General features: G+C 39.1%; 1 protein-coding gene across 1 annotated transcript; it reads right to left on the bottom strand.

Moving 5' to 3' along the window:
• Positions 1 to 5,542: 5,542 nt before the first annotated feature.
• On the bottom strand, positions 5,543 to 11,865 carry CCKAR (cholecystokinin A receptor). The gene is made up of 5 exons (XM_065634552.1): positions 11,730 to 11,865; positions 10,761 to 11,012; positions 8,543 to 8,804; positions 6,694 to 6,821; positions 5,543 to 6,069 (listed from the first exon to the last, which is right to left on the bottom strand). Exons 1-5 carry the CDS (start codon positions 11,848 to 11,850, stop codon positions 5,543 to 5,545), a joined length of 1,290 nt encoding a protein of 429 aa, XP_065490624.1. The 5' UTR covers positions 11,851 to 11,865.
• Between the last annotated feature and the right edge of the window lie 10,138 nt (positions 11,866 to 22,003).

Below are 22,003 nucleotides of genomic sequence, written 5' to 3'. Positions count from 1 at the left end.
TAAGGCCTCTTACCAGTCCTAAATATTCTCAGAGCAAGGCCAAATGGCTCTAACAGCAAGCCAAGAGCAGGAGCAGCCCCTCATCTTTCCTACAGATTTCAGTTCTGTGTGTGTCATCCTTGTTTAGTAACACTGGTGTTTATACGATGTTCACAGGAGCTATGCAGAGATTTGTCCACTGGTTTAAATCAAACTTAGTATATATATGTTGTATTTCTTCATTCTATCAGGAGATATTTTTAAATGTTTAATAACAGCCAAAATAGCAGGAAATCAATTAAATTGTGTTTACTCCATAGGGAAAGATTCCTACTTGGTATTTGCTGCCTACTGGTGCTAATGAAGATGTTTTGTTCTCATCTCACAGTACAGTGAACAACTGCTGTCTCAGTAGCTCAGAATTAGTGCTTTTTGGACACAAGTGGGAGCGGAAGCCAGAGAAAAGTCTTCATGCCATGATTTCACGTACAGATGCAAATAACTCCTAGCAGGGATGGTTCGCCATTAGGCAAGAAAAGCAGTAGCTTTACAATTCACGAACATTTCCTTTGTATTTTTTTTCCTCAGGTAGGTACTCAAGGCAGCTTAACGAGCATTGCAGGAGGAAAAAATATAAAGGTAATGCTAGAAATTGATCTTTTAATAAACCACTTAGGTAGAAATTCTGGCATCTTTAAGGCACACATTACTATGATATGGATGTGGACAAAACCAGCCAAGGATGGATTGTGCATAAAATGCTGGAACAGTTTAACAGAAATGAATAATGCATATAGAAAAATGGATAGGAAAACTATGGTCAGAAGGCGAGCAACTTGCTGGCCTACTATATGTGCATACCCTCGTGAAGTGTAATTTGGTTGGTCTGTGTCATATTTTAAATGGCAGAACAAGACATTTCGTTTAAAAAAAAAAACCAAGTTTTTTTATACTCTCTACCACCCTGTCTCTGATGCCCTAATAAAAAGATTACAGCCTTGCCTTTCATATAATTCTTGCTCAAAGCCATTAAGTTTTGTCTTTCTTCACTCTTCTCTTGAGAATACACATCTTTGGCCACTAGGAACCCTAAGTTTAGCTCAACATCCATTCAGTTTAGACTGAGGGGAAAAAAAGAAGCTTGTTTACCAAAGTCCTGAGAAATGGAAGACAAAACCAGTACAGCGTCTGAAGACACTGTTAGTTTGTGTATCTTGACTTGTATAAAAAAGCATCCGCTATGGAAAAATGGATATCTGAGAAAATAAAGGAGACGAGTAGCTATTAAAATCCTCTCAGCACTTGAATGCATTCTTCCAAGATTAATTCTTTATGAGGCAAAAAACAATTTAAAAACCTGCATTTGCCATTGCAATCATAAGATTACAAGATGGTTTGCCTGCAGTCAGCAAATGCTCTCCACATTCTGGGCTGTACGTAGTGTGAGTATATCTGACGGTAGAGCAGCTTTGATTCAGAAGCACTAGCAGCGTTGTACTCCGGGCTACACGGTTATTCATGCGGAGTTTCCTGGCAGCCTCTGCCTGTGAGGTCTCGCAAAAGGCAGATGCTGTCAGATCAGCGTGGTTGTGCACGTGGTTTGAGCAAGTGCCTGCTTTTAAGTGAAATTCTCCTAAAAGCTGTTAGAAACTGTGTGGGTGGGTGTTTATCTGCTATGCTTCAGCTGCAACCTTTCTGTATTGTAGTAGTTCATTGTCATCTGATCCTGAAAAATAAACCTACTCCAAACCAAAGAAGCATCATGACGAGCCCCGACGAGCGAACGTGGGTTGCACCATCCCTGGGCTCAGAGGCAGGGGGAGCGGGAGGGGATGGAGGAGCAGGCGGGACCCCAGACAGCCTCAGCACCTTGCCAAGAAAGACTTGGCAGCAACACAAAAGAGGCCACGACTCATGTGAGGGGGGCATAAACCTTTAGTGGCTGCAGTTCCAAATCCACGTGCTGCTTTTCATTCAGAGCACCTGTATTTTGCCTTGGCAACAGCAAAATGTCTCCTTAGTTGGAACCCCCTCCAAGTGCTGTATTTAGCAGGATTTTAGGCATCTGTCTTAATGTGAGGTGGTAAGTAATAATGGCAGAAGCAGCAAAAGAGGACTTGGATGTTATTTAGTGCAATGGTTTTGTTTTATGGACTGGTATATGCAGCTTGTCTGAACCTGCCAGGAGCTGGTGTTCAAGAGAGGACGTGTGAACTCAGGCGCAGGGGAACTCAGGCGCAGGGCTCTGAGAGGTGACTGCAGAACTGCTGTGTTGTGGGCAGGATATATTGCCTGGAGCAATGGGTTTCAGGAGGCTATCGACCAGAGATGACAGGGGGAAATGAAGATGAGAGTGTTTTCTGGGAAAAAACATCTGGGAAGGAAAATAAACCCGTCAAAGAAGAAAAAAATTATCTAGCAATTGTTGGTGGGGGAAAGCAACCTAGAGACTAGGAAGGGGAAGGAAGAAAAAAAAAGAGGCTGACATGCAGCTGAGAGAGATAAAAGAAAGGCAAAGGGAGAAAAACACTTGGGAGTCAGGGAACACAAGGAAGAAAATAAAGCCTTCAGAGATTTGTGGGCATTTTATACCTGAAATTTATTGTCTGAATCTTGTGTTTTGCTCTTTGCTCTATTTGGGAAACAGTTTGCCCTTGTAAAAGTAGACTTTTAGGATAGGATTTCTCCCCCCAACCCTTATAAACTAATGTTAAAATAAGGAGACTTTGTAGTTTATTTTTTTATCAGTTTATTCCACTCATATTTATTGTCGAAGGTACATTTCCACTAATAGCAGTATTTGAATTAAAGGTGCTGGGAGGATTCCATTACTCTTTAGCAAAGAAAGGGCAACATTCAGAGGCAGGAATTATTTCTGCAATGCACTGATCAGGGAAAATGGCATTAAGATGCATGCAGGTTGCAGAAAGGCTGAAAATTCCCCTACTAGGAGACCAGGGCAGAAGACAACAAAATGACTGGACTGAATATTAAATTTTTAAAACTTAATTCCTAGTCATTGTTAGAATCTGGCTTGAAGCTTGTGACTTCAGGAACTTGGTCAAAGAGTTAATGCATTGGTTTAAAAAAAAAAAAAGGTGCATAGGTGGCAACGGAGGGGAAGAACGACACATGCACAGAATGAGCCCCGGTCAAATGGAAAGGTCCTTTCTGGCACCTTTCTAACCCTTCCCTAATTGTCTCCCAACCACCACTCCATCAGGATCTTCTTCTGTCTCTCTTACTTCATCACCTCCGAATTGTGTTCCCTGATAGTTATGAGTGGGAAATCAATCAGAGACTCCGCTCCTTTCAGCCACAGGTACCGGAGGCCATGGGGGGCGTGATCTGATTAAGGCATTGTTGAAAATAGCTTTTGCCTTTCATCTGAAACCACTACCCTCGGACTAAATCAGTGGGAGCAGGTGAACAGTGCGTGTACCGCTATGTGGGCTCTAAAGGTATCAGAGAATCCACATTTTAAAAAAGGAATTTGCCTTTTAAAGTGCATAGAGAACTTTGAAATAGGCTGTCTCACTATACAGCGCATAGTCAGCAATATCGACATCCAGTATACTATTAATGTGTGGGGGTTTTTTTACTTAAACAAAAATTTTTAAACTATGTCCTATAATAAAACCAAGCTTTCAAATGTCACAAAATACTTAAATATTTTTTCTGCTCTCATTGTTCCACATGAATCCAAAAGTAGCTAAGTTTGTTCCTTCAATTTCAACATGCAAGACAAGCTGTAGAGGGTCTCATCCTGCATCCTTCAGTGAAGTAAAATTTTCATTTCACTGTTATGAATTAAATCCCATAATTTAATTTGATGGGTATTTGCAAAAGGTCAGATCAATGTCAGTAGTCTCAGCACCATTTCAGGAACAGTGCTACTTTATTAACATGCCAGGCAAAACATTGTTTCTATGGATTGTGCATAAATAGTGTTTGATTTTTTTTTTTTTTAATTTCCTGTCTGTGGACAAGCTGGATGCAAAAAACATAATGGCCAAAGGTGTGTGCTATGCTATTTGCGTAAACTGTTTCAAGCAGTAACAGAGTGCAGAACAGGCATCTAGGTGCCTGGAACTCAAAATATAATTCCAATTTAAAATCATTCTGTAAAGAGATCAGATTTTCCTGATTAAAAACCTGGAGAGGGGTCATATTTAATATCCACATCTACATTCCACGCTGTGCTCGAATTTAATCTCTGTTTAATAACAAGTTTTAAATGATATTGACTCAGCTAGAGGATAGAAGCATCTCCAACAGGATATTTTCACAAAAAAAAAAAAAAATTATACAACTTCTTCTGCTGAGCTCCACTGAGCAAAGGGCAGGACCTGAACACCCACACTCATCCATGTGCTGCGCAGGAAGGAGCCTGGATTCCTTGCTCAATAAACCACCAGTAGTTACATCATTCAAATGAGGCATTTTTCCTCTGTTGAGTCTGCTTACAAACACCTCTAGTTGGAGAAAACAGTTGTTCCAAAGTTTAGAAAAACTATGTTTTCTGACAAAGTCTCTCACTTTTTGCTTGTTTTGTCTGCTGCTTCTGCATTTCTACCTCTAATGGCTTCTATTTTTACTTAGGCAGTACCACAACAGTAGTGGCTGTGAATATATTTGTGAAATACGTTACTACCATGGCCATCATCCTACGTCTTCAGTCCCGTGTCCTTTGTAAAATCACCTCTTTACCTTTATCCCAAGCACTTATCCCTGTGCTTTCCAGTGTGGCAACTTCCACGTGAGTGTTTGGGGCTCATCCAAGACCCTTCCACTTGCACGTGTGGGTGCTTGCAGCTGCGCAGAAGAAAGCCACTATTGGGGCTTTTTTCTATGGAGTCTGTTTAAACCAAAAATACACGAAAAGATGTTAATTTAAGAGATTGCCTAAGTGAAGAATGCATTCCATCCACAAAGTCACAAATATTTATTTTCATTTTATTTAAAAAAAAATTATTTTACTTTAAAGTGTTATTTTCACATGGACAAACCAAATATCTCCTCCCCAAAATTCTTCTTTTAATTGACCATGACACCAAAATGAACTCAATATGTATTAGCTCAGCTAAAATAATGTGAAAAAATACTATGAATGTAACAGAAAGACTTTGATTCTGAGGCATAGATATCGAAGTGAAGACTGCAATACATGTAATCACGTTTGAGGAAAATGTATTAGTGTCTTGAAAATTTTAAGAGATACTCAGAACTGCAGCTGAAAACTGAGGGAAACTGTTGATGTAAAGAACACCAATTTTTACAGGAGAATTTGTGACAAATATAGCATCTTCTAAGGCTTTTTATAAAGCCCCTTATCTTCAAAGAGCCCTCTTCCTCCTTTGTACTTTTGAAAGGAAAGTGACATAAAGCTCAGACAGTGATAGCATCCATTTCCCATGAAATTCTCCCTGCGTTTACTGTCAGCTGAAGTGCTTCATTACCTCAGAACTAAATCACGTTCATCTGATGCCACAGTCACTTTCCAAGACCAGACGATAAACACTTAGAATGTCTGTAGGCCACGGGCAGCCTCTTGTGATGCAGCTCAGGGGGGTGCGGATGCATTCACGTGCATGTAAGAGCATTTGGAGAGTGAAGCCCCTGTGGTCTTCCCCTCCTCTTCATCACCAACCTCTCCCCGTATTGCAGGAGGCTTTTGCTTGGCACAGCAGGTGAAAGTGTCCAGAAAACCCATGCGGAAACGCTTGTTCATGAAGCAGTATATGATGGGGTTCACGCAGGCAGAAGTGTAAGACAACAAGTGGATGAAGGAGATGGGAGCTCCTGAGAGACGCTGGTCTGCCGAAACGGTGTCAAACGCACGCCAGGCATTGACGCTGAAGATGGGAGTCCAGCAAAGGAAAAACAAAATCACTATCACCATCAACATGCGGATGACAAGTTTCTTGGCCATTAAGTTGGCAGAAGAGCTGCTGCTTCTCACCCTGTCTATTTTGCTATGGCTAGTTACAGAGAGCTGTTGCAATGGCATTTTCCTTTTTCTTTTGGTTTTGTTGATGTAGCATCCATCTCCATCCTCATATTTGGCGCTGCAGGTACTTATTTTTCTTTCTGTACATATAAAGAAGTACTTAAATAGTTAGCAAAATATCTCTAAACAGTGATTCAAAATACAAAACAAAAAATGGAGTCTAAGTCTAAATAAATAACATAATTCATAGCTGAACAACTGCTGCAAAATAGCACTGGTCTGCTTCTGAGTCAGTTGTGTATCAGCTGCTCTGCTTCCACTGTCTCCCAATATTTCATGTCTTAACTCTATATAAATCGATGCAAAAAAAGTAAGAACACTGTTTGCTAAAGTTTTCACTGAAGATAGTTTTCAAAATTGTATGCATCTGTCTTAATTTGACTGTTTTTATTGTGGTGTTTATTGACAGAGATGGTCCTCATCCATGGTCAGAAAAAAAAAAAAAGTTATTTCTGTAATAAGCAAATTCGAAATTTAATGTATCCTGCCCAGAGTCTTTGCAAGCAAACCATAGGTGAGGAATTATTTGCTAGTGAATAATGGAATAACTTCAGTCAACAAATGCATCTGGCAGGATCACAACCATAACTGACTGCAATGGATATTTTTGCAAATAGGAATTTTGCTTTTAGTAGCCTCAAGATGACTGCTCGTATCTTCAACTCTAACCTAAAAGAAATCCCCAAATCTAAATGTATTGTTACCTCGTGAAGATTTTCTCTGGCTGGCATCAAATTTTATTCCTCTGTAGAGTTCCAAGGAAATCAGGCCATATGCAATCATCATTATAATCCCAGGTATAAGAAAGAGTATGAGTAGCAGGAAAATGTACCTAAAGAATCAAAAGGCAAACCGTGACCAGGGAACAGCACAAACCCATAAAAAACTCCTTTTTCTCCAGATGAGAATTTGGGTGGGTTAGGATTTCAAGATCTTGATGGAATTTTTTCATACTCATACAAAGCATCATTTTGACGGCTCTGGAAATTAGAAGTTTCCCACCTCTTCTCTTCCTTCTTCCCCCAGAAAAGTACAGCAGGAACAAGGTTATTGTGGCTGCAAAACATGCGTCACCCAGGCTCCGCAGGCCCAGAGGAGATGGGTACTCCCGCAGTGGTTGGAGGGGTCAGAAGGTCTCTGCCCAAGGAGTGGGGCTCCCTGCTTAACCAGGTAAGTGTCGGATGCCCTGTAGCTTTGAATGATGTAAAATTGCCTGGCATAAGCCAGAGAAGCAGCTGCTGATTCTCAAAGGAGCCCCTGGTACTGGCAGTCACTACTTCAGTGAGATCTGACTTGCCAAGGGTTGTGGCACACACGGGCAGGGACGGAGCAGCCACCACCTGGGCTTGCATCCCTGGGAGGGATCCCAGGACTGGCAACACCTTCGCTAAAGGAAGCAGCTTTTACTTGATTGCACATTTGTTACTCTCCTAGGCAGCTTCTCTAATGTGATTAGAAATTGGGGAAATAATTCTGTTTAAATGCATTCACGAGCCTACATCTCCTCTGCTCCCTGGGACCTTGGTGAACATTCACTACGGCACCTGGGAATCTGCAACAAAAGAGATGAAAGAAGAGGAGAGGAGAGGAGCGGAGAGGAGCGGAGAGGAGAGGAGAGGAGAGAGAAGAGAAGAGAGGAGAAGAGAAGAGCAGAGCAGAGCAGAGCAGAGAAGAGCAGAGAAGAGAAGAGAAGAGAAAAGAGAATTTTGCTCTGCACCCTCCCTCCTCTTTTGTCCTCAGGCAGATACCTGGCAAATGCCTGAGACTACCAAAAGCATTAATACAAATTTACCGTGTTTGTGGATACACCACACTGAAGTGGTGCACACTTTAATCTTGTTCTCAATTCCAACTGACCCTCAGTATCCAAAATACCTTACCTCTTCTCAGTGCCAGTTAAAGCATTTAGTCGTTGCACAAGGACACAATGTCTAAGTATTAATAATATTGCTGCTTGACACTGCTACTACTTACTTTCTCTGCCTGGGTGTGACTTGGAGCACTGTCTCTCCCCTCATCTCTCTGCCCCTATTTTCTGTAAGTGACCAAAAGGGTTCAATTCTCAAGAAGGGCATTTGCAACCTCTCCAAGTTCTCATATTCTACTTCTCTGCATCAGGGACCTTCAGACAAACAAATTAACAGGCAAGGCAGCACCCAGAGAGATGCTTGTATGTCTCTGTGTCTCTCAAAGATTAACGAAGGATTTCTCTGAAAATATTTACGTTTCTGTATAAATGAGTGGAAGCAGTACTCCTACTTGAGTGACAGGTGCTTTTTTTACAGCGACGGTAGGGGCTTAGCAGACCATACTGTGAGAATCATTGCCGTGTTGGGTATCACTCCTATGACAAGGGAAAAGTCATACAAGTGTCAAAATGTAAGCAGCCTAGAAACACTTTTTTTTTTTTTTTTTTACTTCTTAAATAAACATGATAGAAGTGTAAATGTTTGCTGAAGGTTATTACTTGATTTTCGACAGGCTTAATGATACCATGAAATCCTGTTTTCCACCAGATAATTATGCATTTCCTAACAGTCAGTTATGTCTTACCAAGACTGCTGAATGACATCACTTGGCCAAAGGAGCCGACACATATTTGCTGTGGTGTTGTTATACTTGGTAAAAGGCACCAGTTTGCTGTAAATTGGGTATGGTGACATGATAATGAAGGAAACACACCAGGTAGCAGCAATCACTTTCAAGGCATGAGATTTTGTCTGCCAGACCCTGGACTGCAGAGGTTTGCAAATTGCGCTGTATCTCTCCAAAGATATTGCAACGAGATTGAATGTAGATACACTTACAGAGATACCTATATATATGAAAGAAAGAAAAAGGTTATTCCCTTGTTTAAAAGGTTCATTTTATTTTCAAATAGTCTTGCTAACTTTCTGTATGTATATAAAAATAAAAAACATAGCAAACTATTTATAAGCTAAAACATTGATGAATATCATAGTAAGTCAGCAAAGAATGTGTGGGCAATAGGTCTGGGTCTCCAAACTGATGTTCCTGCTCTGTGCTTCTTTAACTCCGGAACTCCAATAGAACATATTTGTTTTGTCAAACCATGAAATTATAACAGGGGAAGAAGACACTTTTCCTCCTAATTCTTCTCTTTGCTACTGTGGTTTATCCACTCCACTAATTGCACTGAAATTCAAACAAGCATTTGAAATCAGTGGGATTATGCTGTTAATTACTCTTTTAAACACAGGAGTTCATAACGCCTCTTCCGTTGTTTTAATTTTTTCAAGTGTCTTGCTTGACTGGTGATCTGATTTTCTCATTCAAGAGAATTAAATATGTTATCTTTTTTTTAATTAGATGCTAATGGCATTACAAAGCAGGAGAATGAAGTAATGAAGCAGAATCTTTGTCCTTCAAGTGTCCTTAATTTCTCCTATTCATATATTATAAAATGTAATGCTATGGTCTGTATTCCTGTCACTGAGGTGCCCCAGTTTATCACTGCAAAATTATAAATGTTTGTTCTTAACTTCATCACAAATTTTTCTTTCAGTGAATGATCTTTCATTTAATGGTCTTTGTGAATGTTCTAATGTGTGTCAAAATATGGAATGCCAATATCTTTACAGTTTGCTTTACACAAATTATCTGTAATTTAAAATAAGTCTTCCTACATCTTAAAATGAAAAATTGAGCACAGAGGATGCAATGGATGGCAGTATCTGTTTGTCAGCTGAAGCCTCTGTTAACCTGAACTGCTAATGGGAAATATCCAATTTCTGACTCTTGAACACCTTCATCATGAAAAACTTCATGTTTGAAAATATTTCACAGGATTTTTTTATAAAGGGATTTACACGGTGTGAAATAGGGGAAAGGTTACAATGCTTCAGTAATGTTTTATGGTATTTATGGCAACATTTCCTTATAATTGTTTAAACATGGCCTTTAGATCTATTTGCTTTATCTACAAAAAGATGTTGATTTCCCATTCGCACACTTTAAGTGTGTACTTTCACATTATATCAAAGTCCTCAAGGGCACAGCTTGAAAGCAGACCTAAGGTTTCTGGAATTACCTGAGGGTCTCCCAAGGTAACAAAAACTTTACATAATGTGATTTTTTTTTTTTAAGAAACAAACAAGTGAGACAGAATTTCTTACACAGACATACATAATCCCGGCATTTTGAAACCCCTGGCTCTTCAACCAAATGGGGCATGGCAAGGTATATAAAAGTGATGCTTCTTAAAGTCAGCCTCTAAAACCTGTATCTGTCTGTTGTGGTCTCCTGGTGAGCTCTGATCACATGTGATCTCTTCTCAAAAGGTGCTTGTTCTAACTTCCAGCTCCACAAACGACACATACTTCAGACTATTTTTTTTCATGTAACACTGCTACCAAAAATCTGTGAGCAAAATCTGCCCTTTCTGAGGCTGGTACAACCCTGTCATTTCTGCTGGGTGATCTGAACACTGCTAAAAACTCTGTCAGCGATGGGTAAGCAAGTGCACATGTCGGGTTCCTCATTAAAGCTTCATCGTGCAACACACTTCTCACTTAACTTCAGCCAGCAAAACACCTCTGTGGCTAGTTAAAATTAAGTGGCACCTCTGCGTTTTGCTGGATCATATTGAGGGAACCTGAACCACAAAGTTTTGCACTATTAAGTTGTTTCCTTATGATTTTGGTACCTGTTCAATGGCAGATGGAAACAACTGGCTTTTTACTTCTTTAATGACCTTCTCACTTATCTCATTTAGCAATCTTCAAAGTAAGTATAAACTTCCAAGACTTACCCATGAAATAAGTGGCAGTTTTGCAAACAGTACTACCAAAAATAAAATCTTTCAGCAGGTTGGGAATGAGGGTGAACGGCATGCAGAAGAGGCAGAGCATCAGGTCGCTGACTGCTAGTGACAGCAGAAACGTGTTGGTGACTGTTCTCATCCGCTTGTTTCTTATCAGTACTGTAATTACTAGAATGTTCCCCAGAACACTGAGCAGAAATATCAAACAATACAGCAGAATCCGAATAATCTGATGCAAATCTGAAAATTGTCACAAGAAAAAAAAATTGGTTATGCACTATACATATTTTCAAAAACCTTTCTGCATTTAGTTTTACTAAGGTTTATGTCTTTACACCAATATAAAATCAGTGGAAGTTCTGAAATTCTTAAACTTATTCTGATCTACCTGAATTGCATAACATTAAAATACAACACATGCAATACAATGTCCACTTGGAGAGCCAAATACAACTTCTTAAAAGCACGTTCTGCTCACACTATTTAGTGTGCGCTGCTCACTTACCATGGCAGTTCATCCTTTGTGCAGAAGTAAGAAATGATACAGCAATCAAAAATATTTTAATACATGGATTTTTTTTTGGCCTCAGAGTGCTATAATTTCATATTTAATCACTTTAATACACAGTATCAGGTAAGATAACTCGATTGTTATTTAATTGCTCAGAGTAAAAATAATGTTTCTCCAAGTTCTTAGCAGAGCTGTTTATATGTTGTGCCCGATAGTGTTACTGCTTTAGTAACACTAGTCCGACTTTTGTTCTAGTTGAATTTTTAGCTTGGAAAACTAGCACATACTAAATGCTCTCCTGCCTGTTTCTCATCCTAACTTTTCAGCAAGCAGGTGATTTTGCACTCCCTCACAGAAAAAGCCTTGCGTATCTGTTTCTTTCCATAGTACCTCTATTTCCAGCTAGAACTAAAACTGCCTGAAAAATTCTCTTTTTCTGTACATACCTTTAGAAGGATAAGGTGGATCATCCACACAGAAGAAAGTGTCATTTTCCAAGATGATATCACACAGGAAAGCAGTAATATTGGTACTGTTCCCGAGGAAGCTTGCATCAACTATTTCCATTCTTCAGTATCCACAGGTTATCTTTGAGGAAGAAGAGGATGGGTTTGTTACTATCTGCCCGTTCCTTCAGTAAACAAATACATTTCTGAATGAAATCTTCCGGAGAAACACAAGAGAGGCAGTTGTGCGATGAAGCTTTTCTAACTCTCCGTCAGGAGCACCCAGCACACAGAGTCCTGCTCAGGCTGAACAGGATTTATTCTGGGGGCAGACCGGGCAGTTCAGAAAAGCAAAGCATGTGGCACATCCCTGCTCACACGTACACATGCACATCCACACACATCCCCTCTGGTACTTTTTAAGATCCACCCTCTCCTGTTACTGGACTCCTGTCGGGATTATAAACAGGCTAGAAAAAGATTACAGCGTTAACCCCTTGCAACATTGCTGCTACTAGTGTGTCTGCAATGTTTCTCAGAGGCAGTCTGTTACACCACAATAAATAAATCACAATCAGTGAGTGATGAGAGTGACAAACTCGTCTCCCAACCAACAACATTTAAAATGGTAAGAGTAGCTGAATAAAAGGGCAGAGAGGAACATAGTGAATATTTTGCATGCCTTGCATCAAAATGATTCTTATCTTCATATTTTTCAGAGCAGACTGAAGACCGGGTGTGCTCAGAAAAAGAAGAGCTGTTACATTTATCTCATTTGGTGAAGTGCTAACTTCTTACGAAAGCGCTGTATGTGCCTGATCCAAACGCCAGCAAGTCAACAGAAAGACTCACTAATTTTAATGTTCTTGGGTCAAACCTTATGAAAATATGTAATCAGAATTCTTGGTTAATATAAGTAGAGGCCTACACTTCTTCTCAGTGCGAGGACGTGAATACAAACTTAATGAACAGATAAACTGTGCTACATTAGTAATGCATTAGTGTAAGTAAAACACAACAATCTTGATTGTTTAAAAGAAAGTCTTTCTTCTGCGCTCTGCCTTTTGAATACATAAACATCATCCTCTCTGGTGTTTTCACAAAGTCATGGGCTTTTAACTTCCAGTATACAGATTTTTTATGGCCAAATATGTAAATTAATATTATAAATGAATCCCTGCTACGGCTCAATGGAAAACTTCACATACAAAATGTCTGCTACTTAAATAGATAAAGCAATAACAGGTTCCTAATAACAAGTCTGGACACCTTACAGTTGATATACACAGACTGGAAGGCCTGGCTTTCTTTTCCAATCTCCCCAGCTTTGCTTTATAGTGCCATTAATGGGAACAGGTATGTAGGAGAGTAGGTTGAAAAGTTACATCTAAAGTTCTTATTTCTAAATTATCTTTTCTTTATCAGATTAACTATATTTTTTCATTTCTTTTAAAACTCTGAGATAGGATGACTCAAGCTGGCAATTAGTCTATACAATGTGTAACTGTCCCAGCTGAAAAAAACATTCAGTCCAGCAGGACTCAATTCCAGGTTCAAAGGTGTAACGTACTGGTAAGAAATTACTCCAGAGCGACACGTTCTAGTTTATTTTTCCACTTGTGAATCTCAAAATGGGAGACAAGCATACCGCGGAAATGAAAGTTAAAATAGGTTTCCATTTCTGCAGTGACTGAGCATTAAGCCTGAACATTAGGTATCAACATCTCTGAAACCAGATTTTTCTCTTAGCTAGCTAATTCAGCTTTAAATTTTTTATATCTTTTCTATTATGAAATTGACAGGTGTTACTAATCAACAGTGGTTAAATGACTAAATTTGCATTGAATTAAACATATAATTTTTTTATTGTTTTCATTTTGAATTTATTTGTAATTATCCAAGTATTTCCTGAATATATTCTCTGACAATTTAAAATTATTATAATATCCCAAACAGCCAAAATGGCAGCCAGGATAGGTACTGATTTAGTAGTGGTAATGCACAGGAAAAGTAACAGATGCTTTTTGGAAAGGACTACTGAACTCAGATTGCTTTTTTGCTCCTCTTCATAGATAACAACAAGATGCAGACTAGCCTAAGCTGCCCAAACTTCTGGTTAACAACTTCGCTTTCCTTTGAAAATTACTTTCTGTAGAAGGAAAATCAAGGACAAACCAACTCAGACCAAATTTTGCAGCCTTTGTTTGCCTTTCTAATGTGTCCTTTACACTTGAGATACTGATCCTGCTTTCCGTATCTGTATGTAATTCACTTCAATGAAGTCTTCAAATTTTAGGGCATTTTCTTTTGTCATGAAGTAGCATCCAATCTGATTCTGAGATTTAAGAAACCTTTGTGTATAAAAAGACATTATTACAATTATTTATAATTCTTACTGTGGTCTGACCTGCTGCAAAATACAGGCTGGGCAATTGTGTTAGCAGTTCCTTTACTGAATTAAATACCTTGTAAAGGAGTTCAAGTCTTTCTATAAGCAGGATATCTAATTGTTGTTCTGGGCTCATTCTTAATGTGGAAGAGATCTTTCTGAATTCTTGGCACCTTCTATTAGATCTGCATTAGAGAAATGATTGGATACGTTTTCAGTTGCAGTTGTGTTGAATCGCTGATATTAGCAGTATTTTTATTTACTGTATTATTTATTTATCATAGATGTGTTGCAATTCGGAGTTAGATTCTCCCCCAAAGTTATTCCTGTACTTTGAGGAAGCAATGTTACACTAAAGATTAATTTTTATTCATGTTGTCAAATATAGACTGGACTGACATTGTGCACTTAACATCTGCTGGGCTTCCAGATTTGCTAAGCTGGATTGCATAGAGCCTTCCATGAAGTCTCCAGGACTTGGTTAAAAAGAAGAGAAGAAAAAGAGTGAATGGAGGTCTGGAGGAGACATAGTTAGTGATCAGGAGGGAAGACAAGATTAGGAGAATAATTAGGGGGATCATTGCAGTCAAAGAGAATACATGGGCTGTTGCCTCTCAATGTATCATGACAGACAGTGAATTATCATTCTGAAGTTAACTTCCATGTACCTGATACAATTTTGTCATATCTGAAGAACATCAGGTTGGCGGTTCATTCCTTGTAAACAAGCGATTTCATACATTCCATGAGCATTGTGGCCCAGGTCTAAAATATTTTCTAGTTATTCTACAGTATTTCACAGATGCTAACACATAAAGATGAACCAAGAATTTCAATAATGGCATATTGTGGTTTTGTGTTGTTTTTTCCTCTGTTCCTTTCCTAATAATTCCCGTAATCCTATTTACCTTTTTTATGAATACTGAGAATTGAACTGATGTTTTTATGGAATAACCTACCGTAAATTCAGTAGTCTCTTTCCTGCATAGTAATATCTAGTTTAGAGTCCTACACTGTTCATGAAAAGTTATAATTGTTTTCTGCTTTGCAGTGATTTTTTGTTCTCCCATTTCATCAGAAAGATCTTTCTCCAGTCCTTCAAAGTCAGTTTTTGCTTCTCCTCTCCTTGAATGACTTAGCAGGAGCAGAAAACTCTTCTACCTCAAACCTTCTTCCCATTTTCTGGAGCATTTATGAAAGAGATGAACAGTTGTACCAAAGCTTCCTGTGGGGCTCCATTCAGAACTGCCTTTCACTCCTATTTTTTCTTCCCTGTTTTATTTCCAATCTTCTAATCATGTTGTTCCCTCTTTCACTCCAGACCAACCGTTTCCTTGTCCATGGTCTTAAATTGCTCCTGAACTCCTGCTTCCATGATTCTCCTAGTTCTTTCTGGCAAGCAATTCCATGCCAAATTTGCTCCCTCAGCCCAGATAAGTCTTCCAGGACTGTCTGTGAACATTGATCACCATGTGTTAAATCATCTCAGGCCTTAGGAAGCTCCACCTAAAGAAGCAATGAAGAAACAAAATAAGAAGTGATACAGCAGCTCAATGATTTGTGTTGTGCCCACAGCAGGAGGGAATAATGTTTTAAGTTAAAGAAACAGAACATGAAGCCTGACGCACACATGCAAGTCATTGAAAAGCTCAGCATGTATTCTACTGAATTATTAAGACCTTTACCAGCACTGCCACCACTGAATCACCCCTTGCTTCGTAAAAGTAGCCCAGAGCCATGTTTGCATTGCAGCTCACTTTTTCTGTATGTGCAAATTAATATGATATTTGTCAGGCTTATTGTCCTGACTTACATGTGAGCAGATGGCTTCATCCCTTGCCATTCCTCTCTTTCCATTGCAAGCCCACTGGTGGTGGCAGTGGCAGTACCAGGCTGTGTGTAGAAAAGGCTGCCATGACCATGTCACATGGAAAAGGCTGAACTGTCAGGGAGCAGTGGGCTCTTGTGGAGGACTTGGCATAATGTTCTTCACCTCTGGGAGTCCTGGACGTAGCTGGTCATCAGTGGTACATACCACCGCATGATCCCACTAACCTCCTTGCTCTTAAGGGGATGAGAGACTGGCCGGCCTGCAGGACACTACAAAAAACACTAAAAAACCCATCCATGTCGCTTACATCAGTCTCAACTGTATTTGGGAATGTGTGAAGGACCAGCTTCGTCATGGCAGTCGGAGTCCCTCACCTAGCCCCATCCCAAGGGATGGGCCCACTACGTGCTTCCTCAGCACATGCAAGAGGTCTGAAGCCAATGGGATCAGCAGCCACAGCCAGAGGCCTCGTGAAGTCTGTAGAAATGCAAAATGGCCCAAACGGCCTTGGACATGGCCTGCTTTGTGAAGCCTGTCGGCACAGCCACGTGCTGTGCGGACAGCAAATGAGCAGACGGTGTGGTGGTGGGAGGCAGCGTAGGCAGCACAGACATGGAAGGCTGAGGGATAAGTACCAAGCCATGGTTGACTCCAGAGGGTAATAATCTCAACCAAAAGCACATGCAGGACAAGTGAGGGGGTGCTAGCTAGTGCAAATCCCAACAACTGTGTAATTACTGTTTAAACAAACTGGATCATCTTGTTCACATGCTCAGATCTCTATATCTGAAAGGTGTAGCTTTCCTCTACAAAGTTTGGGCAGATCACATGTTCAGAGATTTTTATCTGTTATTACAATCCCCACCAGTGCCCCTTCTATGGGTGCCAGGCTTACAGACTGGTTTGTAATTCCAAGGGTTTTGTTTCCCTGGAGCCCTTCTTAAACGCTGGCATCACATTTGCGCAATGTTTTTTCTCTGGCAACAGTGTAGTTCTAAGCAAGAGATTACACATCATGTTTAATAATTTTACTATTTCCTTTAGAAGTTCTGGATGAATACCATCTGCTTCCGGGCTGAGCTGGATTCAGTGTCTGCTGGTTAAATTGCCAGACTAAATAAGTAAGAATTTGCTATGAACTCCAGACTCCCCTTTTGGAATGGATTTCTGCATGAAACGTATTAAGATCAAAGAATTTTGTTTTCCTAGGCATTTTTTTTCATAGATTTACTCAAATAATCAACCAATAATCTTAATGTTTGGACAGTTCTGAGTTGCCTTTTTAACATAATTTCTCTCCACCACGTTTTGCTAATTGCATGATAGATTGTTCTCCGTGCAGATCAGTGTCATCTCATTGTCTCCCTGCAAGCTGTAAGAGAAAGAAAAAAAGGATGCTGTTTTAACGAAATGCTTGCTAATCACAGATGTAATTTTATTACACAGGAAAAACAAAAACCTGAATGTCTGTCCCACTTGAAGTTAATCATGCATTATTTGGGATGTTGGAAGTTTTAGGCAAGAACTTCCTTTGAGTTGGCTGCTTTATTAACAACACTACCTTATTAATAAAATTGGCTTTGTTAATTAAGAAATAATTTTGGTACCATAGTCTACCTGTGTAGATAGTTTAGAGAAAAGTATAAAAATATTTTTCCCTGTATTCAAAGATGAGGAGGCCTGCTAATCCACAATAAAAAATTATTTTATTTTATTTTATTATATTTTAGTCATAATCCTTGTTTTCCCTGTAATGTCAAATGCCAAAACAGTTGCTGTGGTCTGTCATTCCATGCTATGTGTATAATGCTTTTCTCATCTGAAAACAAAACACATCAATTTACAGTTGCCTCATTCTTTTTCCTTAAGAATATGCATCTGTTCTGTTATTTCATTAATTTAACGAAGATCATTACTTAAATTTAAAGAGAAACTTCACTTGTAAAATGATGACTCTGGAAAAGCTTACCTTTATCTTGTCGTCAGACCAACAAACAATTTGGGGTTTGTTGCCAGGTCTTTTTTGTCCTGGCAAATGAAATAAAATAAATTAATTAGGAGAAATATATATGGAAAGTCATAGTCTACTTCTGTTCTCACTTGCCAAGGTTACACTGGCATTAGGCCATTGATTCAATGGAGTTACCCACACAGATACAAACTACAGGGAGATCTGGATTAGGCCACACTTTTGGAGAACACACAAAATTCTCAAGAATACATTTAATTTAATCTTTTTCAAGGTGATCTGAGCTTGAGTCTGATCATTGTCTTGAAGCAACTGCAATTAAGACCTGTTTATATCATGCTCATCTGAACTCAATAGCATAAGGATAAAATTTATTTCAGAGCACCCTGTTGTACTGTCAATAATTTCTGAAATAGCATTCACCAACCGTAGAGGGGATCAAAGGCAAACAAGGTGCATCTCCAGTGGTCATGTATGACAGGGCTGTGGCATGTAGCTTAATAAATGCCTGGAAGAATCCACAGGTCATGATGGATGATACTTCATCTGGACACATCTCAAGGTATCTTTTAAACAATTTTGGGGGTGACCACTGTTCATTTTTTTGAAGTACAAATTCATAGTATTTGAACTTCTTGGGTGTTTGCAGTATCATCCACCTGCCGTAGCTGTGAGACACATCGCAGCTGGTCCTGATGTTTTCATGGGCATCCAGTCAGCCTGTCATAACATATTCCTCAGAAGAGAGGAAAAGAGGCCTCCCAGGTGATAGCTGTGACTTTTGTACAACGTTCAAGGCTCACTGATGGACAAGTAAAGCATATTGTCTCCGGAATTCTTCAGGTCTAATTTTATAACTATGTTAAAGTTTCTGTGGGTTTTCCAGGTGAAAGAACAGCCAGAAATTCAGTTTGGCTCCAGAGATCGCTATGCAAGTGTTGTGTAAAGTTTAGGGAAAACTGCTTCGAAGAACTAGGTGTAAATGGTCTGTCAAGTGTAACATGAGATCACATAAAAATCCTTCTGACACCCTGTGACAGCCAATAAGATACCATTAATGAGGTCTGGGATGAATCATTAGCACTAGGCTCAGCTGCATCTCCTCTCTCCATATACCTAGCCATCTAACTAATCGTTAAATCTGAGGGCAGAAGTTGTAACAATGCTCACTGAACAACTGAAGCCAACCCTTTTCTTTTTTGTGGCTTACCATAACTGATGTACAAGTGCTTATGAGAAATGAACAGAAACCCATGAAAGAAGACCACAGATGTTTTTAAAATGTGCTTGTTTCTTTTGTAAGCTATAAGCTGGGTTGTACAGCCCTATGTTTTTCTTCACTCTGTGAATATATTAGTTCGGCAGAAAAAACAGTTCAGGATTCAAGCTAGAGATGCAAGGAAATAGCCCCACACACCCTCGTGTCGTGGATGCTAGAACCATCTGCCAACTTACCAGCATGAACACATGGCCCAAGAGGTCACTTTTTTTTAAATTAACACTATCAGGTGTTAGTACCATTAATGGGCTCATTTGACTACATTTTTGCATACAGACCAGCACCAGCCAAAGTGAGAATCCATCACATGTTCTAAGGTACCAGCTGCCCAAGACTGTTTTCTGAGGTACAGTCATGGCATGGTTTGTAACAAACAGATGAAAGATCAGGGGCTGCCACCAGAAACAGCCCCCATGGGTTGTAATTTCAGCAACAAAACTGGAACAGACTGCTAAATAAACCTCTAACTGTAACAACTGAGAGCTGTAGTCTTTTCTTTTTAAGATTCCAGTTCAGCACATAACAGAGTCACTACTGGTTTACTGCTAGAGATTTTCATTAATAGATCTCACAGAAGTACATGAAAGAAGCTACTTGTGTTAACTGCAGCCACTATGAGTTTCAATTTAAAGATTAGGAAAATGAAGCACAGGAAAGTGAAATATTTGGCACAGGCCACTCCACGGCCTGGTGGAAGAGTCAGGAAAAGGAAGGCAATCTCTTCAGACTTAGTCTAACGCAACATTTGTCAGATAGTTCTGCTCTCAAAAGAAGCCACGCTATACTCATGACGTTAAGATCAAATAGATTTCCACATTTCCGCAGAATTAGATAAAGAGATGTTAGCTTCACAACATCAACTAAGTCATTAAGGGACTGGCTGTGCAGTTAGTAGGGAGGAAATAGAGAAAGTCAGCTGACGTATTATTGGGTGAATTGGTACCAGCATGTCTGAAGCCAGGGTTTTAATTTAAGATTCCAAAGTTTATGTGGCTTACTAGGTACACAGAGAAGTTACTTTGTGTTTCATGACATCTGATCTGACATCTAAATTTTTGGAGGAGTATCAGTTTCTGCAACAGATTATAAATACCTTTAAAGTAATACTACTGAAATTTGTTCCTTGACATCTGAGTTCCCAAGAATCATTTAATCCTCATCTTAAGGGAACCTAAGCTATGTGTAGCAAGAGCCGTATTGTCTCTATCAGAAAAATACTGAAAATTAAATTTACATACAAATTCATTTAATCAACAACAGTAGTATTTGAAATCTTCAGTTTTTATAGGAATCAAACTTGCCATGAACAGCAGTCATCTGGTTTGACATAAATTTCCACAAGTCTGTACTAGAAATTGAACATACAATTTGCTTATATTTTGATGAATTCTCTATTATTCAGTAGCTAAAGTGGGATACACGGCCTCATTTTTTTCAAAGTACACATCTGGCCAAGTCTCTTATCTACAACTGAATTCTGAGTACAAATTTTAGTCATTTGAGAGAATTCAGAACATGAAGTGATGGTAAAGAATAAGAAAAAGAGAACAGGAAACAAAGTGTTCGCAGTAGGACTGCAGTATGAAATACCTACCCAGAGTTATTTCTAAACCCAGAGCTATATCTGAAACTTTTAGGAGATATTGCAAAACATCTCTCCTTTAGAAGACCTTTCTACCATTACTGCTGGTATGACATAGAGAGATACTATTGTCTGTAAATCCCTACCAGTAATCCCCACAAAGAAACAATACTCCATCCTTGATAGTACTTAACCCAAGTGGGATACTGATCTAACAAAAAGAAAAGCAAACGATTGTGCGATGTCTAGAATTTTGCTCGTTTTCCATCATCATGGTTTTGCATGGAAAGGTACTCAGGCAGTGAAATGATGGGTTGTCCCTTTCTAGTTTTGGGGCTCCTAGAATTAAAGTAAGATTTTAAGTTAGGCTCATGGCCATGTATTTCCTTGTACACAACTAAGTATTTTATTGTTTGACTCTTGTTCTTTTACTGTGACAATCTCCAGGCCAGTTTTTTGGTTAACTGGAACTGTGCTAGCTGACAGTTTGGACTAATTATTGAATGAAGTAAGACAAGGTACAGGGGACCTTTGGGAGTGAAGACAATTTACCTCAGCTGAAGTTCTGTTCTAGGTCTTCATTTCTGGAATGTTTATCTTTAATTGTAAATTAACCAAATTATCTCTGCAGTTTGGACTTCTTTGATAGGCATAATGCTATCCAACAACTGGATATAGAAAATTGTCAGTTATAATTTTTTGAGAAACAGAGAGAGGTAGGTCAAGCCCATAGTGATAACAAATACTCTGATTTATTTCAACTCTTGTGCTAAGCTATCCTGGGAGTATTTGATAGTATTTCCACACAGAGTGATTTCAAAATATTATTTGAACACTGAAACACTGAAAATGATAATTTCCATAGTTTCAGCACAGATGGGCTGTTAAATGATAGTAGTATTTGCTTTATTTGCCATGCTTTTGTCTATATAATTCTTAAGAAAACAGACTCCGTGGAACAATTCCCATAGTTAGTTTGTACTGTTTGCCCATGTTTATACAACATTACATTGTGCAGGGAGTTAATGCGACTGAAAGTACGTAAGTTTTAAATTCATTTTGATTGTTTAGTCTTTGCTTACATTACAAAATTGCTTTAAAGCTGCCGAGGAGAAGATTCAGCTCTCAAAAGAAGGGAGAAACAAAAGTCAAAGGATAAATGCTGTCCTGAATTCTCTACATTAACATTTTGATAGAGCCAGGCTCAGTTAGGATGCTGTGGTA

Source organism: Caloenas nicobarica, chromosome 4, assembly GCF_036013445.1.
Source record: "Caloenas nicobarica isolate bCalNic1 chromosome 4, bCalNic1.hap1, whole genome shotgun sequence".
NCBI lineage: Eukaryota > Metazoa > Chordata > Aves > Columbiformes > Columbidae > Caloenas > Caloenas nicobarica.
The sequence above is the reverse complement of the archived record's forward strand: the minus strand, read 5'-3'. Positions and strand labels throughout refer to the sequence as shown.